Source organism: Pan troglodytes, chromosome 1 (genome assembly GCF_028858775.2).
Source record: "Pan troglodytes isolate AG18354 chromosome 1, NHGRI_mPanTro3-v2.0_pri, whole genome shotgun sequence".
Classification (NCBI taxonomy): Eukaryota; Metazoa; Chordata; class Mammalia; order Primates; family Hominidae; genus Pan; species Pan troglodytes.
This window is the reverse complement of record NC_072398.2, coordinates 106,750,057-106,768,493: the sequence shown is the minus strand read 5'-3', so window position 1 is coordinate 106,768,493 and position 18,437 is coordinate 106,750,057. Positions and strand designations below refer to the sequence as shown.

General features: G+C 51.1%; 2 protein-coding genes across 7 annotated transcripts; one reads left to right on the top strand and one right to left on the bottom strand.

The window, feature by feature from the left end:
- Window positions 1–57: 57 nt before the first annotated feature.
- On the top strand, window positions 58–15,463 carry NUDT17 (nudix hydrolase 17). 5 transcript variants are annotated; one of them, XR_010158853.1, is made up of 8 exons: window positions 58–3,020; window positions 3,201–3,384; window positions 3,621–3,646; window positions 3,786–3,878; window positions 4,477–4,575; window positions 4,810–4,946; window positions 5,339–5,491; window positions 5,604–15,463. XR_010158853.1 is itself a non-coding variant. In XM_063815402.1 (7 exons), exons 1-7 carry the CDS (start codon window positions 2,829–2,831, stop codon window positions 5,370–5,372), a joined length of 765 nt encoding a protein of 254 aa, XP_063671472.1. In that variant the 5' UTR covers window positions 58–2,828; the 3' UTR covers window positions 5,373–15,463. The 5 variants fall into 5 exon arrangements, 2 of the variants coding, with proteins under 2 accessions (XP_063671472.1, XP_063671466.1); XR_010158851.1 differs by having other exon boundaries at window positions 58–3,384; XM_063815402.1 differs by having other exon boundaries at window positions 5,339–15,463.
- Window positions 5,749–17,051, bottom strand: PIAS3 (protein inhibitor of activated STAT 3). Of its 2 annotated transcripts, none has more exons than XM_063815114.1 (14): window positions 16,857–17,051; window positions 13,783–14,200; window positions 13,541–13,625; window positions 13,262–13,312; window positions 12,933–13,023; window positions 11,964–12,098; window positions 11,676–11,781; window positions 11,031–11,104; window positions 10,722–10,882; window positions 8,244–8,377; window positions 7,995–8,163; window positions 7,677–7,810; window positions 7,456–7,493; window positions 5,749–6,936 (listed from the first exon to the last, which is right to left on the bottom strand). In XM_063815114.1, exons 2-14 carry the CDS (start codon window positions 14,195–14,197, stop codon window positions 6,670–6,672), a joined length of 1,860 nt encoding a protein of 619 aa, XP_063671184.1. In that variant the 5' UTR covers window positions 14,198–14,200; window positions 16,857–17,051; the 3' UTR covers window positions 5,749–6,669. The 2 variants fall into 2 exon arrangements, with proteins under 2 accessions (XP_063671184.1, XP_016796825.1); XM_016941336.4 differs by lacking the exon at window positions 16,857–17,051 and adding an exon at window positions 16,159–16,295.
- Between the last annotated feature and the right edge of the window lie 1,386 nt (window positions 17,052–18,437).

Here is an 18,437-nt window from a genome sequence, read left to right as displayed (position 1 = left end):
AGATAGATAGATAATTTGTTGTTGTTGAGACAGGATCTCACTCTGTCACTCAGGCTGGGGTGTAATAGCGCAATCACAGCTTCCTACAGCCTTGACCTCCTGAGCTCAAGCAGTCCTTCCACCTCAGCCTCTGGAGTAGCTGGGACTACAGGCATGCACCACACATACCCAGGTATTTTTTATTTATTTATTTATTTTTGTAGAGACAGGGCCTCCCTGTGTTGCCCAGGCTGATGAACTGTAATTTTTAACACACACAGTGTAGGGAATGTGAAAGACTATCACAGAGTAGAAGAAAAAATTATTTTCAGGGTTAGCAGGTGGATTGTCCCAAGCAGTCACACTAGAATCTGTGGACTGAAGCCACATTTGCCAGCTCCAGGCTTCTAACACATCTGAAACTGTGTACGTAGAACAGCTAGCTCAATGCCTGGCATATGGTAAGCACACAGTAAATTAGTGCCTTCCTCTTCTCCGTGGTTCCTTAAAACTGGCAACGCTAAATTCTCTCTTTCAGTATCATGGATATAATTTGTCCCAGCAACTTTAATTCATTTAAAGCAGTTAGATGTTGTTTTATAATATCTTCAGTTTTCTCTCACCAATGTGTTTTCTAATTGTTTAAACACTTGAGTGTCAAACAATTGCCAGCCACCATACTAAACACAACATACAAAGATAGATAAATAAGACACCATCTCTGCCCTCAAACCAGTCACCATCATTTACTAAGCACCTGTTTTGTGCTAAGTACTGGGGTAAGCCTTGGGGATATAAAGATTAATAAATTTTGAGCATACAGTCTAGTAGGAGGAGACAAATAAGTACATAAGTACCAGGAAGTATTAGGGGTGCTACAGTAGAAGAGTAAACACTATGTACAGAGAGGCCAGAAAGGGAAAAGGGTCAGGCAGGGAAGGGAACACAGAGAGTGACAATGTATAGTTTGAAAGATGAGGATGCTTTATTTGCAAACTATCTTAACAAGGGATTCATAACCAGAATATATAAGGAGCTCAAACAATAGCAAAAAGAACAATCCAACTTAAAAATGGCCAAAAGATCTTAATAGGTAGTTTTTGAAAGAAGATACACAAATGGCCAACAGATAAATCAAAAAATGTTCAACATCACTAATCAGAGAAATGGAAATCAAAATCAATGAGATAACATCTCACCCCAATTAATTACTTTTATCAAGAAAGAATGAATGCTAGTGAGGATGTGGAAAAAGGAGAGCCCTGCCTGGTACACTGTTGGGAATGTAAATTGGTACAGCCACTGTGGAAGACTACAGAGGTTCCTCAAAAAACTAAAAATAGAACTATGCTCCAGCAGTTCCACTACTGGGTATATATATATCTCCAAAAGGAAAGAAATCAATGTATCAAAAAGATACCTGCACTCCCATGTTTATTGCAGCAGTATTCACGATAGCCAAAACGTGGAATCAACGTAAGTGCCCATCAATAGATGAAAGGCTAAAGAAAATGTATTATTCAGCCATAAGAATGAATGAAATCCTGTCATTGGCAGCAACATGGATGGAATTGGAGGTCATTATGTTAAGTAAAATAAACCAAGCACAGAAACAAATATTGCATGTTCTGTCTCACATAGGAGTTAAAAAAGTGGATCTCAAGAAAATAAAGAATAGATTGGTAGTTACCAGAGGCTAGGAAGGATGGGGAGGATGAAGAGAGGTTGACTAGTGGGCACAGATAATACAGTTTGAAGAACTAAGACTGGTGTTGGATAGATCAGGGTGGCATAGTTATTAATTTACTGTACATTTCAAAACAGCTAGAAGATAATTTTGATGGTGCCTAAATCCTGTAATCCCAACACACTGGGAGGATCAGTTGAAGCCAGGAGTTCAAGAACAGCCTGGGCAACAGTGAGATTTCATCGTTACAAAAAAATTTAAAAATTAGCCAGGTGTGGTAGTGCACATCTGTAATCACAGCTACTCAAGAGGCTGAGACGGGAGAAGCGCTTGAACCAGGGAGGTGGAGGTTGCAGTGAGCTGAGATGGCGCCACTGCACTCCAGCCTGGGTGACAGAGCGAGACTCCGTCTCAAAAAAAAAAAAAAAAAGGCCGCGCGTGGTGGTGGGCGTCCTGTAATCCCAGCTACTACTTCGGAAGCTAAAGCACGAGAATCGCTTCAACCTGGGAGATGGAGGTTGCAGTGAGCTGGGATCACGCCAGTGCACTCCAGTCTGGGCTGTAGAGTGAGACTCTCAAAACAAAACATCACTCTGGCAGCACTGTAGAGAATGAACTGGTAGGGGCAAGACTATTTGGAGACTTGCAGTAATATTTCAGGCAAAATACGAGGAAGGCTTAAACTAGGGCAATGAATGAAGGCTGGAGAGAACATGGGTTTGAGGAAGTTTAAGGAGATAGCAACTGCATACTTGGTTGCCATTTGAGTGAAGTGAAAGGAGAAGTGGTATCGAAAATGTTATTTGGTGTGTTTCGCTTGGAGATAATTAATTCGAAGTGATGCCTGCTGTAACAGGTGTGCATAGTGCTGTAGAGGATGCTTACAGTTCAGCTTAGGGCTGTTTGGAAGTAGGGTCCTGAAGTCATTCGGTCTGGGGGTCATTGTCCTAAACAGAGAAGATAGGAAGGAATAGGAGCTGAGCATTTAGAGGTATTCTTTGTGGTTTAATATTATACCCGTGGGTCATCCTCAAAAGATGTGCCCTTATTTCCCCGGGGACTTTCGGAAACCCCGCTACGACCCCGCGGAACGTTCCGAGGGGAAGCGTCTCTAGGCCACCAGAGGGCGCCAGGCGGGCCGCAGCGACTCCAGAGTCGCGTTATGGCCGCGGTGCGGGTGCAGCTGCTCCTGTCCGGGCGTCCGGAGTCGGTGAGCTTCGCATGGAGTGTGTGTGGCCTCCTGGGAGCCGGACCAGGGCTCGGGACGTGGCCCATTCACTGCAGCTTGAAGCGAGGACGGCTTGTCCTCTCGAGCAGGCCCTTCCCAGGCGCCTCCGCTAGGCTTCCGCTCCAGGTCGGCAGAAGGGGGCCCCAGAGCGGGGGCAGTGAAGGGCCGAAGATGGGGACTGAAATCGGGTGGGAACTTGCGGCGAGGACCCCGCCCCCAACGCGCGGTGTAGCCCCATTTTTGGAAGTCACGCCCACCCAGTGCCGCCCTTCTGAAGCCTTAACCCAGCTGGCTTCCTTCTGCCAGCGACCCCCTTTCTGCCCTTTTGCGGCCCTGGAGGAGCGGCCCAGGGTCCCTGGGGCTGAGCTGCCCACAGATCGAGGTGTGGACCTGGGTGTGGCCGTCATTCTGCAGTCCAGCGACAAGACTGTCTTGCTAACCCGAAGGGCACGCACCCTCAGCGTTTCCCCCAACCTCTGGGTACCCCCGGGTGAGTATTCTGGGGACAAGGCCCCAAGTACAGAGAAGAAATTTGCCCTTTCCCCGCAACAATGTTTTTCCCAGTCTCAGAAGGATAAAGTGGGCCCCAAAATGTGGCATGTTCATAGTCACAAGGGACTGCAGCTCCCTCTGTGTCCACTGGAGGGGAGAGGAGTGTCAACAGTGAGTGGGGGCTCCCTGGCCAAGACCACCACCATTCACCTACTGGCCCCACTGTTGTTGCAGGTGGGCACGTGGAACTTGACGAGGAGGTAACCAGTCAGCTGATCCAACCTGAGCCAAGAGACCCATGCCTGGGACCACCTTGGGTGTGGGCTGAGGGAGGGGCAAGCAAAAGGACTTGGAAGAGTCGGGCACTGGCCCCTCTGATGTGTCTTCTCTGACTCCCAGCTGCTGGACGGAGGGCTTCGAGAACTTTGGGAGGAGAGTGGACTACACCTGCCCCAGGGCCAGTTCTCTTGGGTCCCTCTGGGTTTATGGGAGGTGAGACAAGGAGCTGGGAGAAGCTCCTCCATATTTAACCAAGAGACCTCAACAACTACCCACCAAAGTCCATAGATCAGCCCCTACCTGCCTTGGCTACAAGGGAAACAATAGCACATAAGTGGGCTGGAGTCCCCAAATCCATAACCCTCACCCATGTCCCTGCTGTGTCATCTGTACCATCCACGCCCTCAGCTTTTGGCCACCATTTTGTTTCACCCTAAAGCTGTATTAACAAAGTCTCAAAAAGTGACAGAAAGGGCCGGGTGCGGTGGCTCACGCCTGTAATCCCAACACTTTGGGAGGCTGAGGTGGGCGGATCACCTGAGGTCAGAAGTTTGAGACCAGCCTGGACAACATGGCGAAACCCCGTCTCTACTAAAAATACAAAAATTAGCTGGGCGTGGTGGCAGGCGCCTGTAATCCCAGCTACTCTGGAGGCTGAGGCTGGAGAATTGCTTGAACCCAGGAGGCAGAGGTTGCAGTGAGCCAAGATCACGCCATTGCATGCCAGCCTGGGCGACAAGAGCGAAACTCCATCTTAAAAAAAAAAAAAAAGTGACAGAAAGGTCTCACTTTTGCTGTTTTCTTTTCCTAGTCTGCCTACCCTCCTAGGCTGAGCTGGGGTTTACCCAAATACCATCACATTGTTCTGTATCTACTCGTGATCTCCCAGGAATCACAGCAGCAGTTGCAGGTAGGGCTGGCAGTGAGGGAAGGAAACAGGGCTCAGGGGAGCCCAAGCAACCTGGTTCTGACTGTGATTAGGAGCTGGGCGGGGGTGGCGGGGGTAGTCAGAGATAACGAAGAATATGCAATACCCTTTCCCCTTGCTCCTGCCTTTCTCCATGAAACCTGTGGGTAGGTTTTGATCACGAACAGGCAGCCCAGGGAGAGGCAATGACTGAGGGGTCACCATGTCTGAACCCAGGCCCGGATCCAACCAAACCCAAGTGAGGTGAGCGCCCTTCCGTGGCTGACACCAGATGTAGCTGCTGCAGTGGCTGCCACAGAGGATGGGACAGAGACACCCGGACTTCTCCCCCAGGACCTACCACCCTCTGTCCTGTAAGTAAGAGCTTCTCCCTCAGCCTCTAATACACCAACATATTCATGTTGAGAAGTTCAGCGTCTATCCTGTCCTCAGGATGGAATTTTGTGTTGTGGGGGATATTTAAGGATAGTGGGTCAGCTGATAATTAAGAAGGTACATGAAATCTAAGACACTGACCATCAAACCCCAAAGATTCTTGCTCTAACTGGCTAGCATTGAAGGTCTAAGTGTCAGTTCTAACACAGGGGCAAGTCATTTAACCCTCCTTGAACCTGTTTCCTTTCTGCAAATGAGGTCAACACCCACCCACCTCCTGTGGTAGTTGGGAGGATTCGGGGACCTAACATATATGTAAGTTCTTTGTAAGCTACAAGGCACAGCCCCAACAGGAGTTGTCACCATGCAGTGCAGTGGAACTAGAGGAGGATGGAAGAGCCTGACCTCTGGTCCTGCACATGTCCACCCTCCTGCGGATGATCCCAACCATGGCAGAGGACAAAGAGAGAGTCAGCACTGGAACCAAGTTTGCCCTCAAGCTCTGGCTGCAACATCTGGGCAGGTAAAAGTGAAAAAGGACTGGAGAGCTCCACAGTACTGGGCTGGAATGGTCTAGTTTTTACAGGCACGGGGGAAAGCAGGGAAGGACAACCTCTCTTGGAATTCCTCCATAGAACACCCCCACCGTGTAAAAGTGCAGCTTACCTGGACCCAGGGCCAGCAAAGGAAGAATGGAACATGGACCCTCTTCCCCCAAACCAGGGGTCTGGAAAGTGAAGTGTAAAATCCCCTCCCTAGCCCATCTCCATGACACTCACAGAACATTCACAACCTTTATTGTGGGTGAGAGCTTCACTACAACTTTAGAAATAAGAACTAAAATTACAACATAGGTCCTAGGCCTTGGCGAGCCTGAAAAAGAAGATTGGGAAGGAGGGCACAGGGTCTTTCCACCTCCCTGGAAAGGTGCAGAATGAGCCAGGCCTAACTACAGGGCCATGAGCCTCTAGAAGCTTAGGGTGGAATAAGAAACACTGTGAACTTAAATATATAAATAGAGAGAGACCCAAGCAATAGGCCGGGCCTGACTCCCAAACCCCTGGGGATCATGGCTAAGGCCTTACATCCTCCTCTGTCATACTGGAGTAGGAGGCAGGGGAAGTCATCTTTGGAGTATTTTGGTTTTTCTTATTTATGTACAAAAAAGTCCACATCCACAATCCAAAATAAAGTTCTCTGTCCATCTCTGAAACTGCCTGTCTCAGTTTTTCCACCTGTCTGTTTGGCCGAAGGGAATGGAATGGACATGAGACAATGGATGTGAAGAAGAAATAGAGCCATGGGTTTGGGTAATAAGAAGAGAGAGCATTTGGGGTTCAAGAGAGGTGCCCCTTCCCCAAGAGGCTCTAGACGTAGTCAAGGCTGAGGGTTCAGCCCTTCTCCTAGCTCACATACCATCCCATTTGCCTCCCACTGCCTAGGTTAACATACCCAAAGGAATGTGCCACCATCTAAAGAACATTTCCAGAAACAGACCCCAGTGTCCTTAAAAAGAGGTTAAATATTAACCCTTTGGGTGCTGGCCTTGTCAGGCAGAGATGAGGCCAAAAGTAGGCATCTGTGAAGGTCTGTCTGGCCATTGGCCAGAGCCCCCAGAGGGATCAGAGTAGCTGGGGTTGGGACTCCACAGCATACTTGCTCAGTGTTGGGGGACAGCGAAGTTTCCATAATCCAGGGAACTCAGTCCAGGGAAATGATGTCTGACCGACAGCCAGTCAAAGAGGGACCTGAGGGCAGGGGTCCTCCATGCCCCTCCCTCAAGGCCCCCCCAGGGGCCACAATGCTGCTGACACGGCCAGGAGGGGGCGCCGGAGTGGCGCTGCAGTGGGAGCTCCCCAGCGTGGGGGCCAGTGGGCCCAGAAAGTGAGAAGGGGTCCCTCGGTACTGGAAGAAGTGGCCAAGGGCATCCTGTTCATCTAGTGAGGTGATGACAGAGGGGCCATAGTGCTAGGAAGAATCAAGGGCATAGTTTAAGATCTCAATCCTGACTTCCCCACCTCCCAATCACTCATCTCAGAAATGCCGTATGAGAGCAATCAACCCCTGTGGATCCGAAGGTATTCTCTTGAGAAGCAGGAGAGCCTCTCCCTCTTTCCCCTACTTCCCTACACCCTTCCCCTTTCCCTGCCTTGAGAGAGCTCCTCCAACTTGTTAGGTTCTTGGCTTTGTGGGCGTCTGAAATGTGTGGAATGTCCGGTTAGAGCAGGCATGGTGCTCTAAGTGCACACGGGGGTAGGGGTGAGTAGGCCAGGGCAGAAAACTAACAGGGGATCTAGGAAGGAGGCCTAAGTAGGAATCTCAGGAACTACCAGTGGGGCTGAGGAGATAATAAGATACCTACACCCCACTGCCCTCACGGGAAAGCAGATTTACATCCCCAGAGATCATAAGAGAGGGAGGGGCCCCATCAGTGTCTAGAAAGGAAGCTTCAGAGATCTGAGACCTTCTGAAGAAAGAACCACTTACCTGACTCTCTGTCTGAAGAAATGAAAATAAATCTAAACCTGGCAGGAAAAGAAAAATCAAAATTAACCTCCTATCTGACCCCTTTACCACCAAAAGACAAAGCACTTTGGACTGTGGCCCCTTGCAGGAGAAGCAGGAGGCTTTGAGAAGGAACAGGGGTTCTGATGTAGCTCTGGGGAGGGTGTGGCAGTGCAGGGTCCATCTTATGATCCATGTCATACCTTGGATGTCGGCTCCCAGTGGGAAGGCAGGTGGGTACTCATGTAGTGGGAGACTGGACAGGAAATCCCCACCCAACGTGCCCATAGCAGGGCTCCTTAGCACCGAGGATGGCTGGTGGCCAGATGTCAGGACTCTGTGGGTAGAGAGGAGCTGAGGCAGCCAGCAAACCACAGATGCCCTCACCCAGCTCAGGTCCCCAGGTTCCCTCTCTGTCCCCTCCACATTTCTCTTGCCCCAGGCTTTGTCCAATGATCAGAAAGCAATCCTGACTTCTTCCCCTGTCCGTTTTGCTGTAGACTCAGCCTATTTTCTCATACCCTTTGCTTCCAGGTAGGGCCGGGATGGCAGCTGAGGTGACAGAACAGTGCTTCTTGGTAGGAGGCAGATCCTCCTCATCTGATGAGCTTTCTATTGTCAAGTCAATAACTTCGACCTTCTTCTTATTCTCTGATGGATTTCCCCCCTGGACTGGGCTGTACTGGAGGCCTGCGGGTATTAAGAAGACTACGTCTCAGAGAAGAGGCCATCCAAGATTTAGCTTAGCTGGGGAACAGGGGGTCACTCACCATCCAGCCCATACCCTGGCGGGGGGCAAACCTCAGATGCCTCCTTCTTGGGTTTCATTGGGCACCAGGATCCATCTTCCATGAATTGGATCTCATCACAATCTGAACAGGAACTAAGAATCTCCATAAATAAACTGGGGGAAGAGAGAGATGAAAATTCATGAGGCTGGGAGATGAGCAGAACAGTAGCCAGAGTTCTGTAACTCACCTTCCTGTATCTCAGTCTCCTCATCTGTAAAATAAGGACATTATCCATCCTACTGGACCGCTCTGAGTTGTTGGAATCAAATAACACAAGGTATGTAAAAGAGCTTTGCAAAGTAAGTAATAGGTTTTAAAATAAATACAATCTGAGGCTGGGTGCAGTGGCTCACGCCTTTAATCCCAGCACTTTGGGAGGTACCAGCAGGTGAATCGCTTGAGGCTGGGAGTTCAAGACCAGCCTGGCCAACATGGTGAAACCTCATCTCTACTAAAAATACAAAAATTAGCCAGGTGTGGTGGCACATGCCTATAATCCCAGCTACTTAGGAGGCTGAGGCACGAGAATCGCTTGAACCCAGGAGGCAGAGGTTGCAGTGAGCCTAGACCACACCACTGTTCTCCACCCTGGGCAACAGAGCAAGGCTCTGCCTCAAAAAAAAAAAAAAAAAAAAAAAAGCCAGCGTGGTGGCTCACGCCTATAATCACACTTTCAGAGACTGAGGTGGGTGGATCACCTGAGGTCAGGAGTTCGAGACCAGCCTGGCCAACATGGTGAAACCCCATCTCTACCAAAAATACAAAATTAGCTGGATGTGGCGGCACATGCCTGTAATCCCAGCTACTCAGGAGGCTGAGGCAGGAGAATTGCTTGAACCCAGGAGGCAGAGGTTGCATGAGCCGAGATCACGAGACTGTGCCATACCACTCCAGCCTGGGTGACAGAGTGAAACACCGTCTCAAAAAAAAAAAAAAAAAATCTGAGCACTTACGTGTAGTATAAGGAACAAAAGGAGCAGAGACACAGAAGTCCATAAACCATCTCCAAAAGGCACTGGGTCTTTGGCTTTCTAAACACTTGTGTAAAAATAAATAAATAAAGGCACTAGGGGCCAGGCATGGTAGCTCATGCCTGCAATCCTAGCACTTTGGGAGGCCAAGGTGGGAGGATCACTTGAGGCCAGGAGGTCGAGGCTGCAGTGAGCTATGATTGTGCTACTATACTCCAGTCTGGGCAACAGAACGAGACCCTGTCTCAAAAACAAACAAACAAACAAACAAAAAGTCGGGGAGCACTGGGAACAGGAACCATAATGTAGATTCCAAAAAGAGGTTAAGACTAGCAAGATCAAAAGATTAGAACATCCAGGCCCTCAAAAGAACGTTATTGCAATGCTCAGTGGGAAGTCAGGTAGTTGTTATAGGTGATATATTATGACAGTTCAGTACACTGGCTCTGCCACTTAACAATATAACCTTGAGCAAGGCTCAATCTCTCTCGGCCTCAGTTTCCTCATGTGTAATGATACTACCTATCTCATAGGGTTTTTTTTTTCTTTTTTTTTTTTTCTGGGTGAGTGTCACTAGCCAATCATAGGATTATTTCTTTTTTTGAGACAGGGTCTCAATCTGTTGCCCAGGCTGGGGTGCAGTAATGCAATCATAGCTCACTGCAGCCTCAAACTCCTGGGTTCAAGCCATCCTCCTGCCTCAGCCTCCTGAGCAGCTAAGACTACAGTCATGAGCTATTATAACATGCCTGGCTAATTTTTTTAATTTTTTATAGAGAGAGGGTCTACTATGTTGCCCAGGCTGGTCTCAAACTCCTAGCCTCAAATGATCTTCCCATCTCAGCCTTCCAGTGTTGGAATTACAGGTAGGAGCTGAGTCCATAGGGTTATTGTGAGGATTCAATGAGATAACTCATGCAAAGTGCTCAGCAAGATGCCTTGTATATACTAAGTCCTTAATGTTGCCCTCCCCCCCCACACACATGCACATACACACACACACACACAGACTGGTAAAAGGGATAGATAAGGTGAGAATTGCAGTTCATGTGAGGGGAAGTAAGCCATATGAATTAAAAACCCTGAAGGAGGTGGTGGCTAAAAGAAAAAAGAAATATTATAGGCTGGGCATGTTGTCTCATGCCTGTAATCCCAGCACTTTAGGAGGCTGAAGTGGGCAGATCACCTGAGGTCAGGAGTTCAAGACCAGCCTGGCCAACATGGTGAAACCCAGTCTTTACTAAAAATACAAAAATTAGCCAGGCATGGTGGTGGGTGCCTGTAATCCCAGCTACTCAGGAGGCTGAGGCAGGAGTATCGCCTGAACCCGGGAGGTGGAGGTTGCAGTGAGCCAAGATTGTGCCACTGCACTCCAGCCTGGGGAACAGAGTAAGATTCCATCTCAAAAAAAAAAAAAGAAAAAGAAATAACCAAGAAAAGAGGTTCTAGTGGATGTCCTAGGTAAGAGGAAGCAAAATGGCCCTACCCATCAATGATAAGAGATTCATAGGGAGCCTTCTTGTCACACACAGGACATGTCCATGTAGGCTTCTTCTCATTCATCTGTAGATAAAGGGCAGCATCGAAGCTCTGCAGGTGGGCGCAGGTGAGGGCACGACAAGGGACAGTCAGGCGCATCTTCCCTAGCTGAGGAGAAGCAAGTTCTCTTGTCAGAGGCCCTACTCTGGTTTCATCCCAGAAAACTTCACGCCAGTATCCCTAGGAACCCTCATCAAAGTCCACAAGCTAAACCCAACTCCCTTCCCACCCTGTTCCCTTCTCCCCTTTTACCCACCGGGCACATGAGTGACACCCGGAGACTTGTAGTGGCCACCTCACTGTCAGGGTCAGCAGTCAATTTCTCCTTGACTGAAACAAAAGTGAGGCCAGAGCCATGGGGTCAGCAAGGCTGGAGGAAGCCCAGGAGTTGGTAAGGCCAGGAACAGATGGCTCTGGCTGAGAGGCTGCTGGGTGGAGCGTCTTTGGGGGCCAGTGGGACGTCACATGGAAGTGGTCTGGGATATGGATGATGAAGGCTGGGTGTGGGGGATTTTCCCATCCCTGAAGATGCTTAAACATAGCGTGACACTCTGGCTATGTTAGAGATGATCTGGAGGAGTTGAAGCATCATGTGAGGGTTAGATTAGAGGACCCCTAAGATTCTTTCCAGTCCGGAGAGCCCATATTCTAGCAGGGCTGGAGTTAGGGACTGTGAGGTGCAAAGCAGATACATGATTGGAAATTCAAGGGTGCCTGGGAGTGGTCCAATTTCAACTATAAAGACTGGAAGACTGGTCAGGGGTAGAGGGGGAGGGTTGGGGTTCATGTGAGAAGGGGAGTAAGTTGTCAAAAAAGAGGTATGGGTTTAATTATGAAGGCTGGAGGGCCAGGAAGACTTGAATCCAGATCAGGTGGGGAAGAGAGGAAAGATGTTACTCACTCAGTGCCCGCGAGTGGTCTGGGTTCCGGATACCCTTTGCTCTGAGTTTTTGTAGAAGGGTTCCTGCAGTCAACTGCCTCACCAGGTACACAGACAAGGAGTAATTCTACTTGGAGGCAGGGGGTAGACAATTAGCCTCTGCTTCTCATACCACCACTGCCCACTTTTGTTCCATGAGGACCAGAGACAGACTCATAAAGAGGAAAATGCTTCCCCAACCCAGGACACTGGATGGTTCCCCTTCACCCTCAGCAGGCTTTTCCAGGCACCTGCTTTAGCTGTGCTCACCCGTCCGAACTCAGATGACCAATTGACCACAATGGTGTTGGGAACAGTGGCTGAGAGTCGAGCCAGGGGTGTGATGTTGATGGGGCGGCTGGGCCTCTTGGGCTCGGCACCATTCTTGGTTGGGGGAAGGTAACCCTGGAGAAGGGAGGGATTGGTCAGTGGAGAAGTGGCTCTGGGAAGGGGCTCTGCTCTTTCAACAAAAGATATCTTGTCTCGGGTTATTCAATCCCTGGAGGGAAGGCCAACTCGCTCACTCACTGACCAAGGGGATGGAGGCCCATTCAGTGGCTCACAAAACTGGAGCACTGTCTAGGGTTATGTGTGGGGTTCACTCCTGGGGAGAAAGGAGAGCTTATTTATTGACTGAGAAAAAAGGAACTCACTCACTGAGTCCCTGAGGAGGAGGAATAAGGATGCCTCACCTTTTCTAACTCTCAGCTCTGGGGTCAAGTCTTTCTGGCCGGGTGTACTGGCTCATGTCTGTAATCCCAGCACTTTAGGAAGCCGAGGTGGGTGGATCACCTGAGGTCAGGAGTTCGAGACCAGCCTAGCTAACATGGTAAAACTCCGTCTCTACTAAAAATACAAAAATTAGCCGGGCAGGGTGGTGGGCACCTGTAATCCCAGCTACTTGGGAGGCTGAGGCAAGAGAATTGCTTGAACTAGGGAGGCAGAGGTTGCAGTGAGCAGAGATTGCGCCATTGCACTCCAGCCTGAGTGACAGAGCGAGTGACTCTGTCTCAAAAAAAAAAAACAAAAAAGAAGTCTTTCTTACATCTTGGGTTGAACTAATGTCCTCCTCCGAGTTCTCACAAAACCTTTGTTCAGCCCTATCTTAATACTCTCGAGATTATATTGATTCAGTCAGTAAACTGAGCACCTACTATGTGCCACGCACTGTGCTAGGCATGTCTCTTTCAGAATAGGTTTGTAGTTAATATACTGACAGAAGAAGGGGAGAGCATTTACCGGCAGGGGGCACAGTTTCCCATTGACCTTGACAAAGAGGTTGGGGGGAAAATAATCTTCCTGGGGGCAGCTGGTCTCACAGAGACAGAACCTGGTAAAAGATGAGAAAGGAAGAAAGAGTGGGAAGAAATTTCTTAACTTGATGGCAGAGAGACAGGGAACCCCAGAAAATCAGTCATAGATGCCTGAAGCCCTCAGCATCCAACAAGAGTCGCAGGGCTGCTGTAGGCAGTGGCAGAGCAGGGACATCTCGTAAGGGTATCTGTCATACCCCTACTTCACTCCTACCCCCAGTGGGTACCCAGGATAGGCAGGGAGGATGAACTCACCTTAGCTGCACCTGTATGGTATAATCACATTTGGCTCCTGGCAGAACCTCTCTGTAACAGGGAGGGAGATGAAGAGATGTCAGCATGTAGCCCCCAGAGGGCAAGGGTGAATGCACAGAAAGGCTGAAAGTTAGATGTCCAGGAGATAGAGAAGAGACACACAGAAGAACAAGAGACAAGTAGGTATAGGAGGAGGGATAGGGAAGAGCGCAGGGCAGAAGAGAATAAAGTCAGAAAGCAGAGACCAGGGATGAGGCAGGAAGGCTGGAAGAGATGTACCTGGATGTAAGAATCTGCTGCACTTGCTGGGGTGTGAGGGCAAAGGTAAAGTGCGCTTCCTCAAACCGCTGGCTAGAAGTGGATGCTGAGGATACAAAGGGGCAGTTATTCCAAGCCCATGCACAGGCAGCCACAGAAATCGCCCCCATCCCAGGTCGCTGATCCCATAGGACTAAAGCCTAAGAAATGTTTGGGGAACAGGTAGGGAGTCCAGAAGACTAAGGGACCACAAAGAGCCATACCAAGGGTGGTGGGCCGGATGAGCTCCCCATAGACTTCATAGAAGGGCAATGGTTTCATGGTGACATCAGGGTGCACAGGCTGGGGCAGAGGGGGGTGCATGTCCACCTCACGCTTGGGGCCCAGCAGGGTGCCAGGGGCCAACAGGGTTGGGGGAATGGGAGCTAGAGGACCAGGGGAGCCTACAGGAGAGGTGCCAGGGGGCAAAGAGAGAAGGGAGAGATCAGAGGGCCCCAGGGTCTTCCGGGGAAAGCGTCGTCGGTAAAGCTCTTTGATCTTCATCTGGACACTAGGGGCACAGCTGGACTTCAAGAGGTGCAGAGCCTTGGCCAGGAGCTCGTGCTTCCGTCCACTCTTGTTCCGGCCAGCAAAGCCAAGAAGCACCTGGAGCTCAGACACCCGGAAACTCATCACCATGTGCTGTGGAGAAAAACAGAGAAGCTTGAGCATCCTCCCTTGCACAGGCCTGCCCTGCCAAGACATGGGCTGAGCTACCAGGTGGGCAGTGCCTTTCTCTCCAGCACTGATGGGAAAGATGATGCTTCGCAGCTGGTGGATTACTGCCAGGTAGTCAACCTATCCAAAGGGACATCTCAGTCCCACTTTAGCAACCATCAGGTCAGCATCATCACCACCCCCGAGCTTGAGCAACACTATTTCCCCAAGCCTGGAAGCAGCCAGAGTGGGGCAGGGAATGGCAGACAGCAAGCCACCCTCAGACACACCTCCGAGTCCATACAGCCTCCCGCCTCCATCCCTGGACTCTCCTTTAAGCTGCTTATCTCCTCTCTTGCCCTTTCTCAGACTCTCAAACCCATCCCAGCCTCCTGGGAACAGGATAGGAGACAGGGAGAAGGAGGGAGAGACAAGAGGATTCAAGCCAGACAGCCCCATGGGGAAGAAAGGGGCTAGGTGGCTGGAGGATTGTGCCCTTCAGCCCACCCCTCCCAACCACCTTAATTCACCTCGGCTATTTCCCCCAAGCCTCTGAAGCTTCTGTGGCCAGGGTTTTCAGGTCAGGGTTCAATGCTCATAACTTCCCCAGATCCTTTCTTGGAATCGTTTATATAACCACCCCCTCCCCACAACTTAGTCCTATTTTTCTGGAAGGGAAACAGGACCAAAACTTGGGTCAGGGAGATTAACAGTGAATCACTGAGTCCAAGTATCCTGCCTGTTTACTCTCTCTGCCAGGAACCATAATCTGGCATCTCTCCTACACAGAGAAATTAATACTCCTCTACAACTTACAGCGCCCCCCTATAGGGGTGGAAGAGGAGAGGGCAGAGCTCTAAACAGAGACCCTGGGTGGATGAAGGAAAAGCCTCTGAGTCAGGGCACAGAATCGCAAATCCCCTGAAGGTAGCTGGGCCCAGTGGCTAGACCTCCAGCCTGCCCAGGACCATAGCTCCCATTTCAAAGGGCAGAAGAAAACCAGGAGGCAGGCGGATGAACTCGGTAGTTTGAGGTTCTATGAGATGTCCTCAGATGTGGTCACCCTCCAAACTCTATGTAGCAGGAGGGGAGCGCTCTCCTTAGAAGACTCCCTTCTGTGAATCTCTAGGAGATCCTGTCATGTGCAGGGCTTGCTAGCCCTACACAATTCTTCTCATAGGAGGCTTTGTCTTGGACCCCTTTTATGGAATGTGATGAGAAACTTGCTCCTCTTTCTCCCCATCCTTATCTCCTCTGTCCTGTCTTTTTTTCTCCATTAGCTTCCCCTATAACTTCCCACCTTTCTATCCCATAGTTTCACATGCCTCTGCCTCTTCCCAAACACCGCGATTCACTAAGGCAGGACCTTCCTCTGAGCCTCCAGGATGCTTCTGGCCCACCCCTCGAGGTATCGGCCCGCACAGCCCCGCCCCCTGCATCTCAGCAGCCTACTGGTATTTCCCAAAGCTCGGATCCCGAGAGTAGCCCCAAAGACCCTATCCTCTCAGCTGCCTTTCCCCCGGAGCCTCCCCTACGTCTGCCCCGCGGTCCCATCCCTGCATGTGCCCCCTACTGTTGCATCTCTTGGCCTTGATCGACTCGCCCCCAGTGCCTCTACAGCAGCTTTTCCCCCTGGCCCTACCCCAACAACTGCCCCTACTACTAAATCCGACTTCTACCCCTCGTCCCCGCCCCCTGCGCCTCAGCCCCCAACAGCTGCAATTCCCCTCGGCCCCACCCCTACATCTGCCCCGCAGCCCCGCCCCCGGAGCCCCGCCGCAGCCCCTTCCTCGCTCTCAGCTACTTCTCTCCCATCCTCAGCAGCTCGTGCCTGCCACGTCGTCGGCGCCCACCCGAGCCCCGGCACCCAGTCTCGGTCGCTTCCCGGACACGGCGTACCGCCGGGCTGAGTCCAGATGGGGATGGGGGGAGGGGGCCGGTACCTTTAATTCGCCGAGCTCCGCCATCTTGAGACATCGCAGGCGCCCCAGCCGGAGCCGGAGCTCAGGCCCAGGGACCGGCGCACAACTCTCCACCCTGGCGCCGGCCGCAAATGCCGCCTGCTCCGCCCCGTCCGGCCCCCTATACCTCCCCTTCCCGGCCCCGCCCGCCTGGCTTCGGACAAGCCCCAGCCTGAGCCCCTCCCTCCACAGCCGACCCAGCAGCTACACGTCTGCGGCCGGTTGGCAGGACGCGTAGCCCCGGAGGGAGTGTATGGCCCCCAAGATCGCGGGGTCCCTAGGGCAACGGGGAGGAGGCGGGCCCGAAGTGCCTGGTGGAGGGGGGCTTTGCCACGGCAGAGTTGGGAGGGGACAAGCTTTTAGGGAGCCAAAGATACTTGAAAGATGGAGGGAAAGTATCGGGAACTGCTAGAGCTCAGAGAAATGGGGGAGGGGGTAGCGAAGTTGGAGCGCAAACCCTCATCTCCATCTCTACATAAGTTTAATCAACTAAAATCGAGAGGTCTTCCAACTCGGGAAATGGGCGAGCGCTGATCCGTCTTAGGGAAGCCGTGGAGTCGGCATTCAGTAATTCACCCACTCCTCCTCCCCCATACACCAACTACAGTGCAGCTCGTGGTCCGATCGTAGGACTCAAACTCGGCAGCAAAAAAAAGTTTGGTGCGGGGAGCGGGACTTACCAGCACAATTGTGGGAAATGGAGAGAGGGCTCGGGAGGCTCAGAGGGCGGGCTGGAGAGGTGGGGGAATGGGGCTCGGCGCTGCTCCTGCTGTCCGCACGGCAGAAGTTCGGTCCAGCAGCCGGACGCGGCGGCCGCGGCTCCGCCCGGGCCGGAGCTCCGCCCGGCCTAGCGCCCGGGCTGGGGCCGCCCCCTCCAGGGGAAGCCCGCCAGGACCGCCGAGAGGGAAGGGGGGCGGAGCTCGGGCGAGAGAGGGAAGGACTCAGAGCCCGACATTGGAGAGATTAACTCCTGGTGTGAGTGGATCTGGAGAGACGAGATCCTTGGATCCCATCATTCTCACTACCTCTGTGACCCCTCACGCTTATGTATGGGATTGGGGTGGTGGCACACTGCTGCTAAGCCGGTGTGAACCAGGTATCTGACACTATAAAGCAGTCTTCCTTGAAATGACAACTGTCCCTCCCTAGGGCAAAGCCTGGGGTACTGAATCCAAAGTGTACCTAACAGTAACTACCCTAGATACACGTGCAGAATACCTCCACCAGAGCCCCCATACCTTTGGTGTAGCTGAAGATGAACAGAGGGATTTTCTTACCCACAAAAGGGATCTTTCTGTCCCTCTCTGAACTGCCTACCCACTCTCCTTCCTCCAAAGCCTTGGACCCTCCAGAGGCCCCATCCCAACCAAGCTGATCACTCACATGCAGGCCCCAAATTAAATCTGTTTCTGTATCCATGGAAATACCTATTTTTTTATTTTTTTGGGGGGGGGACCAAGTCTCACTCTGACACCCAGGCTGGAGTGCAGTGGCGCGACTTGGCTCACTGCAACCTCTGCCTCCCGGGTTCAAGCAATTCTCCTACCTCAGCCTCCCGAATAGCTGAGATTACAGGCCTGCGTCACCACGCCCGGCTAATTTTGTATTTTTAGTGGAGACAGGGTTTCACCATATTGGCCAGGCTGGTCTCAAACTCCTGACCTCGTGATGCGCCCGCCTCACCTTGGCCTCCCAAAGTGCTGGGATTACAGGCGTGAGCCGCCGCGCCTGACCCAGAAAATACCAACTTAAGGGAAATGTACCCCTACTACATACTGAGAAACTCACAGCATTTTATAGTTGGCTGCATATTTGTTCAATAAATATTTGAGTGCTTATCAGGGATCATTAGGTGCTGAGGACATAAAAGCCTTGCAGGAGTTCACAGTCTAGCAGCAGAGACAAGACATGTTAAACCTATAATCAGCACACCAAAAAAAGAGCTTTAATAAATAGGAAGAATCCTTTTATTTAGCCTAAGCCTTCAGTATAATCCTCCTCATAAGACCCTACCCAGGCCAAAGATTGAAGGTGCCAGGCTACCAATATTCCCAGGCACCTGTTGAACTGGAACTAGGCCCAGTTACTTTGTGGTTTTTGTCCCTAGGGAAGATGCCACCCTCTCCTAACACTCAGGTTCTTTCCTTGCTGCTTTGCTACCCAAATTGGTGAGCGCTTCAAGCTAAACTCAGACTCAACTAGTTCTAAATTCCAGCTGCTCCCTTCCAACACCTGAGTCTTCATCAGGTCCTGAGATCTTT